Source organism: Amphiura filiformis, chromosome 4 (assembly GCF_039555335.1).
Source record: "Amphiura filiformis chromosome 4, Afil_fr2py, whole genome shotgun sequence".
Lineage (NCBI taxonomy): Eukaryota > Metazoa > Echinodermata > Ophiuroidea > Amphilepidida > Amphiuridae > Amphiura > Amphiura filiformis.
In genome coordinates this window covers 59,334,924-59,359,238 of record NC_092631.1, presented here as the reverse complement: position 1 = coordinate 59,359,238, position 24,315 = coordinate 59,334,924, and the positions used below count along the sequence as shown (strand labels likewise).

The 24,315-nt window shown below is 38.3% G+C and overlaps 1 protein-coding gene across 1 annotated transcript in view; it reads right to left on the bottom strand.

The window, feature by feature from the left end:
* LOC140151137 (SEC14-like protein 1) overlaps positions 1-24,315 on the bottom strand; it is a 92,495-nt gene that overhangs the window by 62,888 nt on the left and 5,292 nt on the right. The window contains exons 2-3 of the mRNA XM_072173358.1: positions 15,376-15,525; positions 14,803-14,934 (exon numbers count right to left, since the gene is read on the bottom strand). Coding sequence (XP_072029459.1) covers positions 14,803-14,934; positions 15,376-15,525 — 282 coding nt within the window. The remainder of the gene's footprint in view (positions 1-14,802; positions 14,935-15,375; positions 15,526-24,315) is intronic.

Sequence of the window (24,315 nt, the reverse complement as noted above, 5' to 3'; positions counted from 1 at the left end):
GTGATTTTGAGCTATTTTGTTCGAGATAGGCCGTATGCGACTCAGGCTATGCATACAATTTGAGATTTTGAGAGCCGGCCACACTGTTTCTATTCTATGTTTTACGATTTTCGCATGATCAGTATATGGCTGGCCGTAACGCCCTAACGTGGAGCTGCTACGCGTAGCTTACTTTTTCGCTTCAGCGGAGCTAAATTGACCAATCATGTTAGATCTTTTCATTACGCGGAGCCAGTGGATACATCCTCGTTACAGAGAGAGAGAACACTTGCAAAATTAATGTTTACTATGTGGATTTTAAATGAATCGAATGTAAATAAACCACAAACAGTTGTACAGGATCAATACCATTGTTTGATTAGTGTATAGTCAATGTTATCTTGCATGCATGTGCCATGTGTGTGGCGTGTTTGTTTGTTTGTCTACTGTGTCAGACCAGGATCACTGACACCCACGGTACTGATACTGTCATACTATCACGGTGATCATATTGTTGAATGTTGTTGACTTTAAAATAATCATGATGCAGTCATGTCTACAGTAGAATTCACCACGACCTTTGAAGGACTTAAACCACATTAAAAGCTATTAAACCAAGATAACACTCAATGAAAACAGCTCAACTATGTTACATCAGATCTTCTCTGGTTAAATACACACTGCACTTGTGTCTGTTTTACCTGTGCAATGAACAATGAGCTGGTATTATAGTTTCAGTTGGGTGAATGATTATAAAGCTGAACATAAAGGTAACAATACTGTCTGGGCTTTTGTTTACGAAATGAGACAATAGTCTGCTTATTGTTAACCAGCGTTCTTGAAAATGAGAAGCATAATGGTTTGCAGACTTAACACAGTTTAGAAATAATTTGTTCATATTTTTGGTGTTATCTGTCGTTTACATATCCTTCCTAAAACACAAAAGTACCAATATTTCCAAACACCTAAATTAGCTAAAAATTTAGGAAATGTTACAAAACTATATTTTCTAGAAATTCAGAGAATACTTTAAATATTGACTGGTTATTTTTTACACAGTGACGTCATATAGGCAATGGCATAAAACCTTCTAACATACACTAGGTCACGCGTCAATGGTGAGCGCACTGAGTATTGTGTATAGGAAAAGCGGGCAGTACCGTAACTACAGTATGTATGGCCTACTACTAGTATATAAAGTAAATCCGAACTGGTTTGCTGAAGGTCGAATTCCGCAGGCCACGCCAGCATAAGATGTACAAATCAGCTCCCGGCGATACACTGCAGATCGCAGAATTGTGTGCATGGTTTACCACCACTCTGCCTAGCTATATAGTTGTGTACAATACTGTATGAGTTTCTTGTGAGTGCATGTCCATCTTAATAATAAGTCGGTTCGTACTTTTCATAAATTACTTTTTGAATCATAACTATCGTGACCGAGGATATCTTGCAACCACGTGAAGCTCGTCTGGCAAATTCTTAATGACTAAATTCGCTTCACGTAATGAGTAAGTCGTACTTGATTGGTCAGTTTTACCTCCGAGTAATGAAAAACTCTAACATGATTGGTCAATTTGGCTCCACGGAACAAAAAGTCAGCTACGCGTAGCAGCTCCACGTTGTGGCGGTTGCGGCCTACCATATCAGTATCCCATATGATATTTCTATTGTAAGAAAATTTTATTTGTTGTCACGTAAATCACAGGTTTCGTTTAAATGTACTAACTGGATATTAAATGTACTAATTGGTGAGGACCGGTATTTTGCTGTGGATATGTTTAACTGCAATTTTGATGTAAAACATTTGAAATCCGCTGTAAAAATTTTGATAATATTCAACTCTTTGAGAAAATTATTTTATAAAGGAATGCTGGTAAAACCAGGTGCAATACAATGTACATTATTGACACACTATCACGCTCTTTATCTTCGTCAATAATAGAATAATCGATTTCAATCGAATTGAATGCATGAGTTTGTAGTTGACTACTGAGCGACCTAAGCGATCGATTGCTAGCCAATCAGATAGAACTCCTTTTCTTGCGTTCAGTGAAATACCACTCGCCTGTCGCTCACTACCACTCGCCCGTCGCTCACCAACGGAGTATTAAATTTATATTTATCGTATAGGACGTCGACCGTGTGTGCAGTGATGTGGTTTTTGAAAGGGCAGTTTTCAAGTAATCAATCCTTTTCGGCATAGCATACCAGCACTACAGCATGGAGTGCAAAACTGCAACCAGGAGCAATTTGTTTTAGAACACTGCTCCTGGTTCATGTGAATTTTACAAAGACCAGGAGCAATTGGTGGCTTTACAGGGGAATTTTTTTTCCTAGCACCTGCTTCTTTCAAGTCTTGAAGGGGGTATGGGGGACATTTTCCCTAAACTAGAGCGATAACCGCACCATAGCTGAACCATGTGGCTTTGGCAGTATATTGTGGTAGGCCTATACCACTGTCACCCGGAGTCTGTAATGGACATAACTCGAAATGCTACGAAGGTATGACCACCCGAATGGTGTTAATGAATCGGGAAAAGTAAAGAATATAAAATAAACTAGAGCAACTGTGCCCTTTGCAAGGGCACGAGGTAAGTTAGGCGGATGACTGTGACGATCTGATCAAGCAGCAATACTGTGCAGGATAGTATTAATTTTAATAAGACTGTTTCATTAATTGCCGTTTTAATATACCTTGATCGTGAGAAGCTGGCATTTTGAAAACTTGACTTTTGACCTCTGTATGACCCCCTTAATGACCGTAAATGAATTTTAAAATATTTAAAACATGTTAAGAATGTCATAAAGATCATTGCATTTAAATTTCAGGTCAATTGAGGCATTTTGAAAACTTGACCTTTGACCCTCTATTGCCCCTTAATGGCCTTAAATGAATTTGAAAATATTTTCAACATGTTTAGAATGTCATAAGGATCATTGCGTTTAAATTTCAGCTCAATCGGAGCATTTTGGAAAACTTGACCTTTGACCCCCTTAATGACTTTAAATGAATCTTAAAATGTTTTTTAAATGTTTAGAATATCATAAGGATCATTGCATTTAAATTTCAGCTCAATTGGAGCATTTTGAGAACCTTGACCTTTGACCCCTTTATGACCCCTTAATGACCTTAAATACATTTTTAAATGTTTGAAACATGTTTAGAATGTCACAAGGATCATTACATTTAAATTTAAGCTCAATCTGAGCATTTTCAGTTAAAATGACCTTTTTTGACCCCTGTGACCCCTGGATGACCTCCGACGTTTGGAAATATTTTATTATATTCTTTATGTTTTCCTCTTTCATATGACACCACTCATGGGGTCATACCTTCGTGGCATTTAGAGATATGTCCATTCCAGACCAAATGGTTAGTTAGTAAGCTAGTAACTTAGTAAGTAAGCTAGTAACTTAGTAAGTAAGCTAGTAAGTAAGCTAGTAAGTAAGCTAGTAACATACACTCTTATAGGCTGATACCATTTCATGGTTCAGCAAAAACTTCAGCTTTCCATCTCCTCAGCTTTCCCTAGTCATTTACCAAAAATGTTGTCTTTTCTGTCTGTCCGGTTCTCAGTGTCATGCTGGTTCCATTTTGAACGTGCAGTGACATAGAGAGGACAGGAAGGAGTCAGTGCCAGTCAGACTGGTCAATGAATGAAAACTTCCTATACCATTTTCCACCCTGTTGTGTATAGCTGAATGGATACAAAACTAAAATTGACTCGTTTGAATTATGCGTAGAGATTGTTTATAATGGATAATGTGATTTTACAAATGTCTAAATGCATATTTTATTGGACGCAGCTACAAAATGCTAGCGTTCGCTCAAGGCGCTGGCATACACACGCAAGCAATGAAAGATGCCACATAGATGCCAGTGCAAAACTGCTGCCTCAACGCTTTGACGTCACTGCCACATCAAGGTGAAAAATGATATGTATCATGTACATGTATCAGCAGTGCAATGGTAATAGTAGAAGCAGAAATGGATAGTTGATTGACTGATTGGTACGAAGCAAAGGAAAGGTTTCTAAATATTGTCATATATTGATTTCCCAATTACATACTCGTGAGAGAATTGCCTAGGCATTATTTTGTTATGTATAGCTAAATGAATACAAAACTTAAATTGACTTTGAATTACACTATGCACAAATGAGCAAAGATTGTTTGTAATGGATAATGTCGGTGCATATAAATATAGCATTATTTGTGGCACTGGTAATTGCATCATGGGTTGATGGGTTTTCATACATAATGTGCTGGAATCTTATATTAAAACGTTTTTCCTGAAGGTCATGATCAAATTAGACTTCATACACACCAGAGCAAACGTTTGTAAATTACTAGCGTTTTCGGATGTGGTCATTTTTCTTGAGGTTGGATGCATTTACATTTTGCTTGCATACTCCACCATTTTTAGTGACAATATTGTTATAAAATAGCAAAAATCAAGAAATTTTTTTCTCGTGTATGAAATAGATTAATAAATGCGTATCATTTATTGCTTGAGAAATAATTGTACAAAATAATGCACTTATGAGATGTTGATGCGTATAATGCACTCCCCCTTCGGGGCTTGTGCATTAGACGCATCAACATCTCAGTATATGTGCATTATTTTGTACAATCTCACTCCCAACAAGTGATATGCATTTATTAACCTATAATTATAAAGAGTAGATACATTGCAAATGTTGACCACTTTCAAAGCAATATTGGGTTATTCCAGCTGAAATCCATACACCCCCTATGAAACACACAAACTTAATATTCCACACAGGGTGTGTGAATTTCAAATGGGTGGCTCATTTGAAATCCACACTCTGTGTGTGGGAGATAAAGATCATGTCTTCCATAACAGGCGTATGGATTTTAACTGGAATAGCCTTGTAACATTGGCCGAGGAGGATGTCCGTAATTTTTTTAAACATTTTTCATTAACTTCTTTGTAATTTTATGTCCTTATTATCTGATTGGTAGTTTCCTTGCTAAAACAACAACAACAAACATACAAATAAAACAAAAAAATCTTGACGAGCAAGTACCATAGTTAGTTAGCAAACTCAGAATCCTTGGCATTAAACTGGGCCTCCATTATCACAGGTAGGGAATCATATATAAACCTGAAGGGAGTAAAAGCATCTCTACCATTGACGTCATATCACAAATAGACATGATGAGATCAATTAAATTGCCGCAAGGATAGACTGGCGGCAGACAATCAGCTAGTTGTTGTGTTATTGTTATTATCCTTTACCTGACGGTGCCGAACAATTTATCATGAAACTTTTTGACCAACAGTAAAACTGAGGTTGACTTGATTTTTGATGTTCTGGTGTTACTTCCACCCACCTTGCACTACAATCAACAGGGATAATATAGAGGTAAATGACTGTGTATCAATTTGTTTGAGGGTATTGTGAAAAATCTAAAAATGTTGCATAATTTGCAAATTCTGACAACATTCCAAGTCCAAGCAAAATGTTTAGATTTTTCACAATACCCGAAAGATAACTGATACTAAGTCATTTGCTTACAAAGTAATACCTTCTTGGTTTGCAATGACGTAGCTTGCGACCAAGGTGTTAGCCAGAGACCATCAGTGTCTTCATTAAGCGTTGAGTTTACAACCCTCCAGTCACATGGTGGTCAAGTGTCAGCAGATCATCGTAGATGGCGGGCAGGTCGTATCCGATGTCCCTATTGACACAACGCTGAATGAAGACACTGTGATGGTGTTGCAAGCTATGTCACGGCAAACCAAGACGGGTCACAGGCCTTTTAGTTTAACTAGTATAAGCTGTGGATGAGACCATAGGCTTTGATGAGGTTAAAATAGAAACCAAAGAGCCCCATCTTCTCAATCCATGAAATACAATTGTGCAAGTGCAAATAATAGCTGCCATGTGAACTATTTCAACAAAATAATTTTCTCAGAAACACCATTCTAATAAAGGCAGCTATATGCATGTATTTCCACTGTCCAAGACTCCCCCTACATGTATCCAGCATTCAAACTTAACAACAATGACATCACAATGACATGCCTGGATCCAATCAGCATTATAAATGAGTTTCTCCTAGAGGCATCCAACGCTTCTCAGTTTCCTCCTTTTGTTCCATAAAACATTTCTAGAGCTGCCAGAGAGACTCAGAAACTATTAGTGACATAAATGGGAAGCTATTAATTCTTGTGAAAAATTGGTGTGCAATTATTTTAATGAAGTTAGCTTTTCAGTTAGCACCATCTACAGTCTAATGCATAGTACACTCTAAACTTGGGAATCTTCATCAAAACTGATTGTAATCAGATGTAAATTGATGAGCTATAATTCCTGCACATAGTCAGGAAGATAACATCGCATCAGTCGGCACTGCCTTGAGCTTAACATCTCTTAAACCAAATAATTTGCACGGCTTTTGATTTCAAACAAACTGATCAATCTAACACGCTTCCAATATTGCATGCCATCGCAGGTATGAATATAATGTAACCTGACTGGTGACACCTATGAAAAACAGCAATATACCAGAACACAATGTGTATGTATGTGTTGTTTATATTTAAAAGAAAACAGCTTCACCAAAGGTGCATTAAAAACATAGAACAATCATTACTAAAATAGGTAAATGTTGTTCGTTTGTTTAGTGTGTTTATTTGACCATCAAAAGGCCTGAAACTATTTTGATCTAAACATAACACGAGAAGAAAACTTAGATTATTGGGAGTAACATACATTGTAACACATATTTTGTTGAAATCTGTCAAATGTTGATGAGAGGATTAATACCAAAATGGGTTATTCCATTCAGGTGGTATGCGCCGTGCATTCTCTAAGTTTAGTAAATTTCCATCGTCAACCATGTAATTGAATGGGATTATTTTGAAAGTTTAAAACGCTTGAAATATCATAAACAAATAGGCCTATGTTAATAAATAATATAAATACAAGCTAAAACCATTGGGGTTCGATAATGAACCCCACAAAACTAACAGTATATGGAAAATGCCATACGGCCGGGCGGTTTCACAAGTTGCCGGCTCTATCATGCCACTCACGCCCGATTCCATTTAAAATCCAAGTCTTCTACAGAAGGAGTATGAGTTTAGAATAGAATAGACAATTGGGTATCTTCCATTTGAAATATTCACTCCAGTTGTGGAAGATATAGGTTAAGCCATACAGGGGGAATATGGGTTTCAAAATGATAAACCCTGACCAGTTACATTTGAAAAACATACTCCCCCTAGAAGTTATTTCCCAAATCTTCTACAGGGTAATGTGAATTTTAAGTGGAATAGCCCAATGTTTATTTTCGAAAATCTTAAATTGTCACTGACAAACATCAATTTTATGTTACTAATGGTCCAACAATTTGTATGAAAAAAAATCCAGAAAATATTGATATCTTTAAATTCAAGGATATCCTTGAATTAGAAGGTATAAATGTTTCTATTTTTTTTTTTTCATTTACAAATTGTTGGCAGGATTGACACTAGCCTGTGTTTGCTCCTTAACCCTAACCGCCTAAGGGCTTTTTGGCGGCAGGAAGGGAAAGAAGGAAAGAATAAAAGAGAAAAGAAGGAAAGAAGTTTTTTGCTCTGGGTGGGATTCGAACCCGAGACCCCTCGCATGCCAAGCACTCGGTCGGCGACAGTTTGCCACGGGTCTTGGGCTTCGCTATATATCACTTAGGGCGATTGCGTCATCACACCACGTGGGATGCATGCACGAACAGCGCATATATCAAGTAGTATTTTGTAGTATTCAGGAGGGTTAGGGTTAATGGAATATGGTACTTCACAGAGGGAAAGATATTCCATTACCAAGAATTTTCATGACACCAAGATTAATCATAATACTAATCACGGCGTGTCCGTCCGTCCACGCGCAATCACGTTCGCGCGCTCGCGGTCCGCTATCGCGGAGTATCAACGGGAGTACAGGACCATTTTTATCTCATCGGACCAATAGGCCTATTTTCAACACATATTCTGGAGAACCCCAGAAATAGGTCTATCATGAGAACTCTACTTAAATATATTTTTAGAAATAAAACGGTTAAGAAAGAAATTTTTTTTTTTTCAAACCCTTGAAATTAAGTTAAAAATATAAACACATTTAGTACGGTACATTGTTACCTTTTTTCATTTAAGTCTAAAAGAAAGCCATACACTACCATTCCTAAATGTTTGGTATGGTTAAAGTTTTCTGTACTTTTTAAAACACTGCAGATTGATAGTTTTTAAAAAATATCTAAAAAAACTTTCATGTATGTACATCAAACATAAGTAAAATTGCAAATGTAATTCATCTAATTATAAATCAAATTACATCGCAGGTGCATTTTCTTCTCCTCATTTGTAATCTAATTTCACTAATAGCACTCTGTATTCATTCTTATTTTACGCTATTGTCAACGCAGCAAAAACCACATTCACTGCACGCCGCCTAGGTATAGTGCCGTCCTCGGCGACTCGTCAGCCAGCACACCTTTTCCTGAACATTCTCAAGTGTTTCACTAGCGGGGAGAGCTATTAATAGCGTGCAGGGAGATAGGGTGATGCTGTTTTTGTCTCTCGCTTATCTTCCCTTTTGGCCGTTGCGCTGGAGGACAGAGGTAATTTGTAAATTTATGTTAGATTGGTTAATGGAGAAAATTAGTTTCACGGCTATAGAGTCAACCTCATTCATCTTCACTACAATTAAAACATTTTCAAATGAATTTTTTAGTTTGAATTCTGATTCTGAAATTAGTTTTGTTGTTCAAACAAAAATGTTTCTAACAGGATGTGCCAAGTGGACTCTGGAATTCCAACTTTCTCTACATCTACAGATAGCGACTGGAAGGGAAAGAAGGAAGGAACAAAGAGAGAAAACAAACAAAGAAGTTTGCTTAAAAAGTTACCTTTTTCAGAGTCTTCATTGAGCAGCGACGTAGCTTGCGACACCATCACGGCGTCTTCATTCAGCGTAGTGATGTTTTGTTTACAATCCTCCGGTCACATGACCACCCGATGGGTGGTCAAGTGTCAACAGATCATTGTAGATGGCGGGCAGGTCGTATCCGGCGTCCCTGTTGAGCGTGGGTCTTTGTGTCTTAATCTCTATGGCTTCCCTGATCTTTCTGTTCCAAAAATGGTCTTCTCTACCGATGACTTCCACATCTTCAATACTAATATCATGTTTATGATCAGCTTTGTGATCACCGACTGCTGTTCGGGGGCAGTGGTTCTAGTATGTTCTTTGAAGCGGGTGCCGAGAGATCTGCTTGTCTCACCAACATAAGTGTTCTCACAGTCGGGGCAACTGATTTTGTAGATTACACCACATTTGTTGGGTTTTGGGGTTTTGTCCTTCGGATGTACTAGGAAAGATCTGATGGTATTGACCGGTTTGTGGTAGCGTTGACCCGTGGTCACGGAAAATATAGGATAGTTTCTCAGAAAGTCCTTTGATGTATGGCAGCGGGAGGTTGATTTTTCTCTCGTACTGTCCAGTTGTTTCATTGCGATCTTTCTTTTTCTTTGGTTTGGGGGTTTTAAACATCCAGGACTTATAGCCGTTTGCCTTGAGTGCAGATTTTACATGGCTCGTTTCCTGTTGTTTGTCCTCCTCTGTAGTGACTAATTTGTCCACTCTGTCCATTAGCGTTCTGACCACTGACCTTTTGTGCTCCAGATGGTGGTTCGAGTCAAAATTCAGGTATTGGTCAGTGTGTGTTGGTTTGCGATATATGGTGACCTTGGTGCTACCGTCATCCTCAACATGAATACACGTGTCCAAGAACGGGAGTTTACCCTCCTGTTCGGGTTCGTTTGTGAACTTAATGTTCTTGTCCAGGCTGTTGATGTGCGATGTAAATCCATCTATGTCATATTCGTGGATGAGGACGAACGTATCGTCGACATAGCGAAACCATTTCGACGGGGGGCGAGGGGCTGTAGCAAGAGCCTTGACCTCGAAACTCTCCATGTATAGGTTGGCCACTATGGGAGGAGGGGGAACCCATCGCCGCACCATGGGTTTGCTTGTAATATTGTCCTTTGTAAACAAAATAGGTGGTATTGAGACAAAAAGTGGGAGTTCCATTTTTTTTTTTTTTTTTTGAGGGGGTGCGATCCTTTAGCGTAGCGTCTTTCTCCAATTTGTCCCTGACAGCTTGAATCGCGTCTGGTACGGGAATGCTCGTGAAAAGGGCAGAGACATCATATGATATCAACTTCTGCCCTGGAGGTACTTCCAAGTTCTTAACTTTTTCCACGAACTCACCACTGTTGTGGATGTGGTGTTCAGTTTTACCTACTAAGGGACTGAGGATATTGGCAAGTACTTTGGCTGCATTGTAACTCAGACTGCCAATGCTAGACACTATGGGTCGGAGAGGAGCTTCGGTTTGTGAATTTTGGGAGTGCCATAGACTTTAGGGACTTCCTCAGTTGTGGGGTAGATTTTGTGTTTAATGTCTTGAGGAATGGGATCACTGTGTTGCCATTCGCGTATTATACCAATAAGCTCACGTTTGTATGCTGGCGTGGGGTCTTTAGCTAGCTTTTGGTATGTGGTTTGATCATTGAGCAAAGACTCCATCTTATCTTCATAGTCACTGGTATTAAGAACTACAGTGGCACGACCTTTGTCGGCCGGTAAGATCGTGATATTTTCATCTTTTTTCAAGTCAAACAGAGCTTTCTGCTCACCTTTCTTGATGTTACACGGCGGCACTTTGGATTTGCGAAGACACTTAACAACATCCGCTCGTAAGCTTTGAGCTTTTGCTGGGGCGAGTTGGCGACATGCTACTTCCGTGTTTACAATGTATTCTTTCATCGGAATTTCCCGCGGCGTGACGGCATAGTTAAGTCCTTTTTCAAGCACAGTTTTCTCATTTTCACTCAGTATCCTGTCCGATTTATTGATGACCCATCTATTTCTATCTATGTCATTCTCTTCCGCTCGATTTTTGAGCAAAAACTCTTGCTTGGCTGTCACCAATTTACCGAATTTCTCACGTTGTTTACATTTCACTTTGTCAAATTCCTGACTACGCATGCGCGAGAGATGTTGTTCCACTTCCTGTTTCTCTTGATCGCTTATGGCGGTAAACAAATTGGTTTCCAAATTCTGCAGCTCGTCTTGTAATTTCGAGATCGTGAACGAGCAATTTCTGATTCTAATATCCAAAAGTTGTTTTTCAGCTTTATGGATTACTTTATTAGCTTTGATTCCCGTGACGGCGGATTTCAGTTTTATGCTGCGGGGTGTGATGTCGACCTTCGCGCATCTGATATTAAAAATACGGTGGTTCGTCCATCTTGCAATTTTGGTGGTGATATTTTCCGCTTTTCGGAGGATTTTGAGGACATCGCGTCCGTGTTGGCGTAAAATAGCGTGTATACTGATGTGGACTCTGTCATGTTTGGTTACTCTGTCATGTTTCATTGAGACATTTGCAGCGAGTGATGCGTTTCATTCAGCAGAGTCTTCACAATCAATCCTCCGTCACATGCGACCACCCGGATGGGTGGTCAAGTGTCAGTGTAAACAAAACATCACTACGCTGGAATGAAGACGCCGGATGGTGTCGCAAGCTACGCCGCTGCTCAATGAAGACTCTGAAAAAGGTAACTTTTTAAGCAAATGTCAAACATGACAGAGTCCAATATCAGTATACACGCTGCTAAACAAAAAGTTGTTTGCTCTGGGTGGGATTCAAACCCGAGACCCCTCGCATGCCTAGCACTGGGTTGGCAACACTTACCCAGAGGTCTGACCGGGCCAATGAAAGCGTGTCTATATCACTTAGGGACTAGGGTGATTGCGATCATTGCATAATCATACATGTATCACTATCACATGAGATGCATGAAGAGGCAGTGCATATCATGTAGTATTTTGCAGTTGTGTTAGGGTTAATTAAGCCTGTATATTGAGTTTTGATAGTGGTAACTAACGCTAATGTCCGATGGGCTTTTGGGTGACTGGAAGGGAAAGAAGGAAGAAATAAAGACAGAAACCAAACAAAGAAGTTGTTTGCTCTGGGTGGGAATAACCCCGAGACCCCTTGCATGCCAAGCACTAGGTCGGGGACACTTACCCTCGTTTCAACTTTTCTGTTTCAGGAGCTCTATTGTTCAGAAACGAAAACGCAAGGGATTAAGTAGGATGGTGTGTAAGTTGACTTCATTGTTACATTTGGGGCATCATGCTTCTCATTTGAAGAGGTAATAATAGGTGATGTCAATCACACTTATGTCTGTCAATAAAGGTTGGATAAGTCAATTATATGCAACACTGGCGTCTCAAGTGGGCAATCTTACTCACTCTTACTTTAAAAAAGGACCCCTGCCTCTTCTCCTCTCGCTTTCTTCTCTTTCTAGTCTGTCTGTCTCTCCCCCTCCCCCAACTCTCACCTGTGCCATCTTTTGAATTATGTGGATATCTGAATTATATTGGATGTTGTATTTCCTTTACTCTTCTCCCCCTCTCACTGTTTTAGCAGTAGGCCTATGATCAACGTGGAAAAATCAAAATAAACGGAATAAACTCCTCCCTGCTCTGCTCGCCCCCTCTCTTCTCTCGCTCTCCTCTCCTCTCCTCTCCTCACCTCTCCTCTCCTCTCCTCCCCTCCACCAGATCATCTCCTCGTCTAGCATCCCCACTCTCTCATATAATATACATTTAAAATAGATTTTGAGTCTGGCAATTTTGCCTGAAGCAATTATCAGATTACCAATTCCAATGAAAGAAATCCTATTAGTTTCACTTCAACGCACTTCTCTGGTGTTGCATATTACCAAGTTTTAAGGTGTATTTGGGACAAAACAATTCCCGTTTAATCGCTACATAATCATAATATAACCGATTTTTTTTTTTTTTTACGAACAAGTACGTAATTCTTGGCAACACTGATTACTCGTGTTAATGTATATATTTCTCACGTTGGGCAATTTTCACAATCTACTCCCGCTTAGGCTGCAGTACATAGACACCCAACGCAAGTCAATTGAAGCCATTACAATTTATCGCGAATTCTGACCGTAAAATTTAGACACTTCTTTTGTCTAGATTAGCATCAACCCTCTCATCTCACTTTTTTTCCTGCCAGAAATTAACATAACTCCCGAAACCGAAACAGAAGTTATCTTCGTTCAACTTTTCTGTAGTCAACAAAAGACTAGAATAAAAGGATTGTTCACACGTACCATGCTAACACTTCAAAATAACAATGAGATCCGAAACCGAAACCGGAAACCGAAACAGAAAAGATGAAAGGACCCTTAGCCATGGGTCTTTCACTGCTCAGGCTAACGAAAGCGTGCCTATATATCACTTAGGGTGATTGTGTCATCACATCACATGAGATGCACACAGGCACAGTGCATATATATCATACAGTATTTTGTAGCAATCAGGCGCTAGGGTTAACAGACCTATTTTTAAGAAAAAATACAAATGTCACCAAAATTGGGCGCTTTACAGGGGAAAATAGCCAAAATGTGCCCAATTAATGTAATTTGGTTACATTTGTCTCTGCTAAACATGCAAAAGGGGATATCATTACATCAAAATTCCTGAAAATGCAAAAACCGTGGCACGCACGGCACCCATATACCATTGAACAGGGAGACCCCCCAGTAACAAGAATACTGTCAGACCATGGGAGAAATAATCTAATTCTTGCAACATAATAACATTCTAGCAATTATCTGCATAAAATTGGACAATTCACATAAACAGAAACATATGAGGAAACACTCAGTGTACAAATGTACAGAAGTCCTACTCCCAATGACCCGTACATTGCCCTTTGTATTGAAACAAGGAGTTCATCATCAGACATACAGTACACCCACACAAAAATGGAGGTGAATTAGTCTGTTTTCCTGGAGCCAGTGATGTACAAGCTTTGATATGCAATGAGTGCAGCCACCATATGAACCTCAATACGCCCTTCTTGTAATGTATGCTCATGCTCACATCATAGCATACCTATTATACACCCCTGGCCCTGTTACTTCCTCATAGTCATAGGGCTGAATATCACATTGATCATGTTGATACCTCATTTACTAAATAAATTTATATGTTTATATTGTGAAAATTTAAATTTAAAATGCAACAAGTTTGTATGAACATTGCCGAGTTTAAAGAATTTGGAGAGGGAGTGATTTGTTGAGTGTTTGAAATAATGTGACCCATCACATCCACATGCAGGACAGTGGTCTCTATAAATGAACTACCAGATTTTATTTTTTGACAAGGCGTGAAAAGCAAGTTATTAATGACAGCATATTGGTTGTTACTTTTGCGCTGACAATCCAAAAGGCCAAACATGAACATACCCACACCCTCACATAAACATGCACATAATTTTGTTCATATCCATACAAGATATGAACAAACGCTTTACGCGTTTTTACCTAGGCTTTCGCTTGTGCTTGCGCGACGCCTATAATTTTTTTTTTTTTTTTTTTTTTTTTTTTTTTGCGCATTTTATTATTATTATTTTTTTTTTTTTTCCGTCTTGCGCGTTTTGTTTTCCAACTTAAACATGTTTAACGCGCTGTATTTGTATACGTTCCACCCGCTGCTCTCTTGTCGCTCATGTGTCACTTGCGTGTCGCTCCCACCATTCACCTGCGCCGCGTTTTAATCATGTTTTAAATGTTTCTCTTGTGTAGGCCTCACAACACTATTTTTGTCACCTGACGAAGGGCGAGGCCCGAAAATTCGTGTAATAAAATATTCAATTACGACATTTTAATTATTCTTCGCTTCTTTGCTTCCAAGATATCACATCTATACTTACAGTGTATGTGCAACCTTCTTCAACGATGACCCTTGTGCTAAAGGTCTCATTGTACGCCTCAATCTTTAGAGTTCTATCTCTCTTGTTCAGGGAGTTCTTCTGAATGAAGTACACAAATTCCACACCTGTGATCTATATAAGTTCAAGATAGAAACACATTACTTGATTAGTAAAAAGAACAATATCAGTCACTAAAATTTTGTGTCGTTTTATACTTGAAAACTTGAAGATGTATAAAATAATGTGCATCTTCTTGAATGCGATACATGATGTATATAATTCAAACATTATTTATATTGTCCATCCACCGTCCACATAATATCCAAGTCCTAACATTATATGCATCTGGAAAGGCCAAGCAACTTCTGGCCGGTGAAGACAAGATACTTCAAAGAGGCGCCAGTAAGTATTTTATTTTCGCATTTTATTTTTTTGCTACACGATTCATTCAGGTTAGTTTGATCTTTTTTAGTTATTTTTTACCAAAATATCCATGGAGCTCATTAGATTTTATTTATACCAAAATTAATAATTTATAACTACCCAAGAGTAAGAAACTACTAATTTTCTCACCTTTTTTAAGAGGTAGGGGGCATCTAAGTTTAGTTTGCATCTTCTCTCAACGATATGAATAGCGCCATCATCACTCTTATATTCCGACATTGTCTCGCTTCCCAAGAATATAGGTATCATCTTGCAGGTTGGGAAACGCTTTTCATAGGCCTAAAAGAAAAAAGGTTACAAAAAAGACATAATTATGAAGCAAAATAATCAACAAGTTCGACACATATCTTATGCATGACCAGGGTTGTAGCTACGATGGGCGGTGGCGGGCGGACCCGGCACTCGGGTTAATTTTGAGCCCAAATACCCGGCACTCCAGTCTCAAATGTTTCAACATCAATGAACATTCAGTATAAAAATTAGTAATTCTTATCAAAATTTCTTTACCATTTCATATAAATTTCACCCGGCACTAAAATTTGCCTAGCTATAACCCTGTGCATGACATTCTTAACTTATAAGACAGTATTAATAATTGGACATCAGCAACAGAAAAAAAAATTCTACAGGCATGTAAAATCAGCTGTTTTGCGCAAGTAGATTTATAAAAATTTTTAAAATCACAAGCGAAATGAGGGGAAAAAAGAAGAAAAAAAACACGCCCACCCGCCCGTAGAACATGGGATTTTTTTGGTTGCCTTATGACTTACTAATATTTGCTAGATTTCATTCCATTCTGTTTTTTACAGACAAAATAGCCAGAAACAGGTCGGTTGAGGATAATGCCCGCACTGGTAAATTTGCAGTAAGGGCAATTATGTGCACAAATGGGTACAAACATCAACATTTCCTCAACATATGTATTTAAATTTTTGATCCAAACACCAGAAATTAATTAAACCCTACCTCAGAATTTTCAGATGGTACTCCATCTTTCATCATCAATGACAGTGAAACTGTGATTAAATTTAGGGATTACTTACTTGTGTTTGAATCAAAAGTTTAAAATTTAAATTAGAATCTACAAACAAAGAACAGGTAAAGTGTGTGTTTTTTATGCCTATACAATGTTGTGTACAAGTTCAAGCCCAGCCAGTACAGTGGTAGGACTGTCCTTGCCCTTTACATATTTTGTTGTCAATTGAAAATTTCTGTTGACAGCATATTTTATTCATAGACTATTTTGCAGCAAGGAAACAGCATGATTGAAATAACAGCTGAGATGAATTTGAGCACATCATTTTGTTTACACAATACACAGTCATGTTCTATTACAGCATATGGGTTGATATAAAATGTAAAACAGCTGATTATGATCTATGAAAATTATCAGCTTCTGCCAAAAATATCAATATTGACAGTATCACAATGCACAGACATTTCTGTCATCTGGGATCTGCAACTTGTACACAAACTGTAAATCAATACCACAAGTTTTATTCAAATATTAAAAATAATTGATTTCCAATTCTATCCAGGGATCTGGAATTAAACTCATGATGGTACAGATGGAATATTGCATGTTTTAAATTGAACAATTCCTACATTACTTTTCACAATATCAAAAGTTGATCCAACCATGGAAGGGCCAGAATTTCGGCCAGAATCTGAGAATTGATTCTCACAAAGATTCTTAATAAACAGATTTGAGTGAATCAAAGTTGATTCTTGCAAACTTTTGTAGTTCACACATAAGTTGATTGGCTAGAATCAAATGATTCGGACTGCAAATTTATTCTGCAAACTGCAAGAATCAAGATTGATTCTCACACTGTGAAATGAGATTCTGACCCTGCATGTGACTTTTTTTTGTGGCCCTTTCAATGAAGTCCTAATTTGACTTGTTTCATTGTTTTTTATAGTCTCTCAAAAGTGACCGAAAGCGCCCAGGGCTGTGATAATTACTGACATAGAATAAAATAGGCCTACAATACTTTTTCCTGAAATAAAACATGGTACGATGAAAGTACTAGACTAGGTCCCTAATTTCACATCCCTGGTCTAGTACTTCCATGAAGTACCCAAGTGTAGCAAAACTGCATGACAGGTATACTTCACAGATCAAAAGGACTATAGTATTTAAGTTAACTTGTATAAACTGTTTAAAGGATAATAGTATAAACTGTTAGGGCCGCTACAGACACCAGTATTCGGCGTAGAATATTCAATGTAATATGTCTTCATTATTTTATACTCCCATTTTATTTTCAGTAATGTTTTTAAAGTTCTAACAATTCGAACGAATGTTTGATGACATATTAAAAATGATAATATTGTGTTGTGTAAAACATAGACCCTAGAAAGGTGGAAATATTTGATCAATTTTATGTCATCAAACATTTGTTAAACAAACATAATTGAATTACTGGAAATAAAATGTGAATACATACTGAAGACATGTTACATCCAGGGCATCCAATATTCTACATTGTACATCCACAAAAAGTCTGCAGTGGCCTTTAAAAGACAATAGATTTACATTCAAAATCAAAATATGTCTGGAACCTGGAGAACACTGAAGGGTGACAAAGCAGTTACTATTCGATCAATTTTAAAGGCAATACCTGACGGGTCAATAATTTTGACTGCCTGTAAATAGAAATTTTTCAAAACAAGCCCAGCAATTGTGTCATTCAGTCAGGGAAGTTTTCTGTGAAGTTACATATATAGTCAACACAACAGATTTGCTGGCTTTTGTCAGAACAGAGCAACAATTATTGCTTAAATTCATCACAGTATTATAATTATATATTCAAAATATGCATACACACGCTGGGCTGTTTTTACCCTGCCAAACCGGAAAAGGCTCTGGCATGATTTATTATTAATTATTTTCATGATTTTCTAGTTCGCAATGACTTTTGAAACGTACATGTTTCCTTTATTTTGAACCATCCTGTATACAAATGGTACATGATATATGAAAACTCTTCTTTCAAAAAGTGCACCGCAAAATTCACAATTGAGATTTGAATACAATGCTGTTTTGAACTTTAGCAGAATATAAAATGCGAAGTGTAACAGAATGCAATTGATAAGTTCATGCACTGCACTATGTGTAGGCCCTATCTTACATATGTAGCAACAGAAATGCAGATTTAGGATTTTTTTCCAAGCCATTTAAAACACTCCTATGTAAACACAATGACAATGAAGAGCTAAATTTAGTTCATAAAGTTCAAACTACAAGTAGTTGAATTAGGGATCTAAATTGTGCACAGTTTGAAAACCTGTTGTACAGCCTTCATTGTCATTTTGTATCCATCCTATAAAACCTCTAGCTAATCACTCAGGTAGATACATGTTTTGTATGTGGGTCTGGCAATGCGACAGGATTTCTGGGTAGGATTTACTTGTACCCTTTTAAAATTAAGTGTAGTTAGTGTACATGTGCAATTAGCCAAAATGTCAAATACATATGCATGTAGGTGACACTTTAATCCAACAGGAATTTAATCAGATTGATTATCTTCATTCTAGATACTTCTGTGTGTACACACTGATAATTATTCAAACAATACCTGTTTATTTCTAGGCAAAAACAATCAATTGTATAATCAATGCCAACTTGTTGACACCAGGGGTCAGGGAGTATAAAAAGTAATATTTTGTAACTTGTGTGCTGTCATAATATATTTTAACTCAACAACATGTTACAATAGATAGCTACACTGTGTTATGGATGAGTAGACCTCAATGTTTATCAACAAATTAAAGGCAAGGGACTGGTATGCCGATAGGCTTGAGCGAACTGCATACAGCCACTGCACTGTTCAATAACCTTATTGTGAGTGGTGGGAGTTTTAAAACCACAGGCCCTGAACAAAATATGATGTGCACCCAAGCCACCCATACTGCCAGGCAAAAAACAATAGAAATTGTGATGATGCGCGTGCATAGTGCATATACTGCCAGGCAATGACGTTAGAAGTCAACTCATCTATTCATCTATAGATATTAAAATTTGATTGGTACAAATGCCCCCTCAACACTAAATGCTATATCATTTTTCAGAGAAATTTAGCCTGCATTGAGTGAAGCACACCACGATTGATAGCAAACAAATAGACCAAGTTCATGCATCCATTTTAGGTCACTATTACCATGATTACTGTAATGACGCGAGTACATGTAATAGTGAATAGTCCCACCTTCGAGTAAAGCATCCATTTTGAAATCATTAATTGACTACATTTTATACAATATGTACATGTATGACATTGACATGAACACAAATTATCACTTCAGTCAATGCATTTTAAGGCGCGCGAGTGCGATCGCGCGCGAAGTGCGATCGCGCACATAGAGCCCACCTTAAATCGCTTTACCGAGTGCGATTTATAGCGATCGTTCGGAAAGCATGCAAAAAGTGCACGATTTCCTGACGTTGCATTTACAAATATTGCAGAATTTACTTCAATTCTCAGCAGGTGGGTCAAAATTTTGGGGCTTTTATTATCTTAAAATATAAAAGAATAAAAATTTAAGCCTGTTATGTTGTAAAAAGGTTATTATTGGTGAATTTACATTGAAAAGTAGTGTGTTTGGCAAAATTCTCAAAATTCACGATGGACCACCAAAATCGCGATGGACCCCCAAAATCGTGATTTTTTGCGCTTTTTGCGCGATACTCCGGTGCCTAGCTTAAATGATGTAATTGGGTTTGAAAAAACCGAGGCAGACGGGACGATATTTGTGTCGAAAGTTTATTCTCACAAAGTTAGTAAGCCCACCTGTACATTGTAGTCCCACATTCAACACTAATGCTTATCTGAATATCAAGTGCAATAATTCAAATAGCCCACCTAAACTTCTTACTGAGTGCCAGCCCTCGAATTAAGGATCTGAAGGGGCACAGCAACTTTTTTAGGGCAAGTTGATAATTGAATTGGATTTTCATTGAAAAGGCAAGGCAGCACAGCAGTTTGTTATATTTCAAGAGGGCATCATGGCAACTGTTGAAAATTTGAGAAGGGCACCAAGGCAAAGTAAAGAAAACACACACAAACATAGATAGATGATTTTATAATGAAGGGGCAGGGCTGGGGCACCGACGGCAACTTCATTAGAGGGCACGGCAAGTGACTGCCTTGGGTAAAGGACATATTTTTGAGGGCATTACGGCAGGGGGGATGGGCACCCACGGCAAAATGCCATGGGTGCCGTGGGTTAATTCGAGGGCTGCTGATTGCAAATGATAGCACACCTAAAATCCTTACCAAGTGTGATTTGTAGCACACCTGCTGTTTTTCAAAATTCATTGACTGTCACTTTGCAAATTAAAAAGTTAAAAACACAAAAAATGTTTTTGTTTTTTGAAGTCAAGCATGTATGATCCTTTTTTTTAAATTCAAGTACAGTCCCATACCCCAATTTTGATCATTTTTCACCTAAAAAAGGTGTGGGACTATACTTGAGTCAGTAACTCAGTATGGTAGTTTCATCAGAACAGGGTGTGTAGTCCTTCAAGAACAAAACAAGGGTTACGTTGTCCACAATTTTGCCTGCAAAAAGGGGTGCAAGTTTAAGTTCCCATGTCCATATTAGAGTTATAATATGAAATAAAAGTTTGATGTATACTCCACTTCGCAAGAAGCTATGATGAAAAATTAATTCGCAACTTCACGCGAAGGCATTCATGTATACATACTTCATCAAAATATCGTTGAGTATCGCGAAGAATTGTTGCCCGTTCTGTGCTTTCTTAACAGAAACTTCGCTGGCCTATCCCCAAAAAGTTGAACCAAATCCAACTCTCTGCGAAGAGAAGAAACCTGCTCTGCGAAGCGAAGAAACCTGCTCCGCGAAGGAATTTCAGCTCAAATTTCTTTGTAGCACACCTGCTGTTTTTCAAAATTCATTGACTGTCACTTTGCAAATTAAAAAGTTAAAAACACAAAAATTGTTTTTTGTTTTTTGAAGTCAAGCATGTATGATCCTTTTTTAGCTGCGGGTAGCAGCTCTATAAGTCACCATGTCTCTCCGTTAGTCCGTCCGTGCGTCCGTTAGTAACAAACGCTAAAAGATGCTGTTACGTCAACATCGTTTGTCGCATGGCTATGGTACTTGGTGAGGGGGAGGGCCTATACCGCCCCCATACTGGAAAAGAGTTTCGTCCCAAAATGTGCTAATTAGGTCATTAAAGGGGCATTACATGATTTTCAACAATTTCTAAAAAATGCTGTTACGTCAACATCGTTTGTCGCATGGCTATGGTACTTGGTGAGGGGAAGGCAGGTACCGCCCCATACTGGAAAAGAGTTTATTCCGAAATATGCTAATTAGGTCATTAAAGGGCATTACACGATTTTCAACAATTTCTAAAAAATGCTGTTACGTCAACATCGTTTGTCGCATGGCTATGGTACTACTTGGTGAGGAGAGGGCCTATAGGGCAATTAAGGGAAATTTGGGAAAAGTGGGGAACATGAGGGAAATTGAGGGGAATGGGGGAAATTAAGGGCAATTTGGGGGAATTAAGGGAAATTTAGGGAAATTCAGGTGAATTAATTGATTTTGTGGGCAATTAAGGGAAATTGAGGGGAATTGGGGAAAATTGAGGGGAATTAAGGAAAATTTGGGAAAATTGAGGAAAATTAAGGAAATTCAGGTGAATTAAGGAAATTTGGGAAAATAGAGGAATTTAAGGAAATTTGGGAAAATGAGGGAAATTGAGGAGAATTGGGAACATTGAGGAAGTTAAGGGAAATTGAAGAGAATTAAGGAAATTCAGGAAATTCAGGTGAATTAAGGAAATTGACAAGAATTAAGGGAAATTTGGGAAAATAGAGGGCAGTTAAGGAAATTTGGGAAAATGAGGGAAATTGAGGGAAATTGGGAACATTGAGGAAGTTAAGGGAAATTGAAGAGAATTAAGGAAATTCTGGTGAATTAAGGAAATTGACAAGAATTAAGGGAAATTAGGGGATTTAACACTTGATGTCAAGGCGTTTTTTCCCCGAAAATTGTGTGGACATCAAAAGTGTCCGAAATCGGTTTCCGAACACTTTCGATGTCAAGACGCTTTTTTTCCGAAAATCGTTTGAACATCAAAAGTGTCCGAAATCGGTTTCCGAACACTTTTGATGTCAAGTCGCTTTTCCCGAAAATCGTTTGGACATCAAAAGTGTCCGAAATCGGTTTCCGAACACTTTTGATGTCAGACGCTTTTTCCCCGAAAATCGTTTGGACATCAAAAGTGTCCGAAATCGGTTTCGAACACTTTTGATGTCAAGACGCTTTTTCCCCGAAAATCGTTTGCACATCAAACGTGTCCGAAATGGGTTTCCGAACCCTTTCGATGTCAAGACGCTTTTTCCCGAAAATCGTTTGGACATCAAACGTGTCCGAAATCGGTTTCCGAACACTTTCGATGTCAGGCCGCTTTTCCCCGAAAATCGTTTGGACATCAAACGTGTCCGAAATCGGTTTCCGAACACTTTCGATGTCAAGACGCTTTTTTCCCGAAAATTGTTTGGACATCAAAAGTGTCCCAAATCGGTTTCGAACACTTTTGATGTCAAGATGCTTTTACCCCGAAAATCGTTTGGACATCAAAAGTGTCCGAAATCGGTTCCAAACACTTTTGATGTCAAGACGCTTTTTTCCCGAAAATCGTTTGGACATCAAAAGTGTCCGAAATCGGTTTCCGAACACTTTTGATGTCAAGATGCTTTTCCCCGAAAATCGTTTGGACATCAAAAGTGTCCGAAATCGGTTTCGAACACTTTTGATGTCAAGACGCTTTCTCCCGAAAATCGTTTGGACATCAAAAGTGTCCGAAATCGGTTTCCGAACACTTTTGATGTCAAGATGCTTTTTCCCTGAAAATCGTTTGGACATCAAAAGGGTCCGAAATCGGATTCCGAACACTTTCGATGTCAAGACGCTTTTTTTCCGAAAATCGTTTGGACATCAAAAGTGTCCGAAATCGGTTTCCGAACACTTTTGATGTCAAGACGCTTTTTTCCCGAAAATCGTTTGGACATCAAAAGTGTCCGAAATCGGTTTCCGAACACTTTCGATGTCAAGACGCTTTTTTTCCGAAAATCGTTTGGACATCAAAAGTGTCCGAAATCGGTTTCCGAACACTTTTGATGTCAAGACGCTTTTTCCCGAAAATCGTTTGGACATCAAAAGTGTCCGAAATCGGTTTCGAACACTTTTAATGTCAAGACGCTTTTTCCCGAAAATCGTTTGGACATCAAAAGTGTCCGAAATCGGTTTCGAACACTTTTGATGTCAAGCCGCTTTTTCCCGAAAATCGTTTGGACATCAAAAGTGTCCGAAATCGGTTTCGAACACTTTTGATGTCAAGCCGCTTTTTCCCGAAAATCGTTTGGACATCAAGTGTCCTGAATCGGTGTCGAACACTTTTGATGTCAAGACGCTTTTTCCCGAAAATTTTTGGAAATCAAAAGTGTCCGAAATCGGTTTCGAACACTTTTGATGTCATGACGCTTTTCCCCAAAAATCGTTTGGACATCAAAAGTGTCCAAAATTGGTTTCCGAACACAATTGTTCAAATTTTGATTTTTTTTAGGTGTGGATGGAAATACCCTTTCTGGCATTATTTTAAGATGAGCGCCCTCAAAGGTTAAGCTCACAGAGGGGTTACAGATCAAAATAGGGGTCAAACTTGAACCTGCTTCAAAGACACCAACACTGCAAAATTGAATTTGTTGTCCCGCAGCGACCGCTACGGATCCGACGGTACTTGTTTTAAATTCAAGTACAGTCCCATACCCCAATTTTGATCATCTTTCACCTAAAAAAGGGGTGGGACTATACTTGAGTCAGTAACTCAGTATGGTAGTTTCATCAGAACAGGGTGTGTAGTCCTTCAAGAACAAAACAAGGGTTACGTTGTCCACAATTTTGCCTGCAAAAAGGGGTGCAAGTTTAAGTTCCCATGTCCATATTAGAGTTATAATATGAAATAACTTTTAAGTTTGATGTATACTCCACTTCGCAAGAAGCTATGATGAAAAATAAATTCGCAACTTCGCG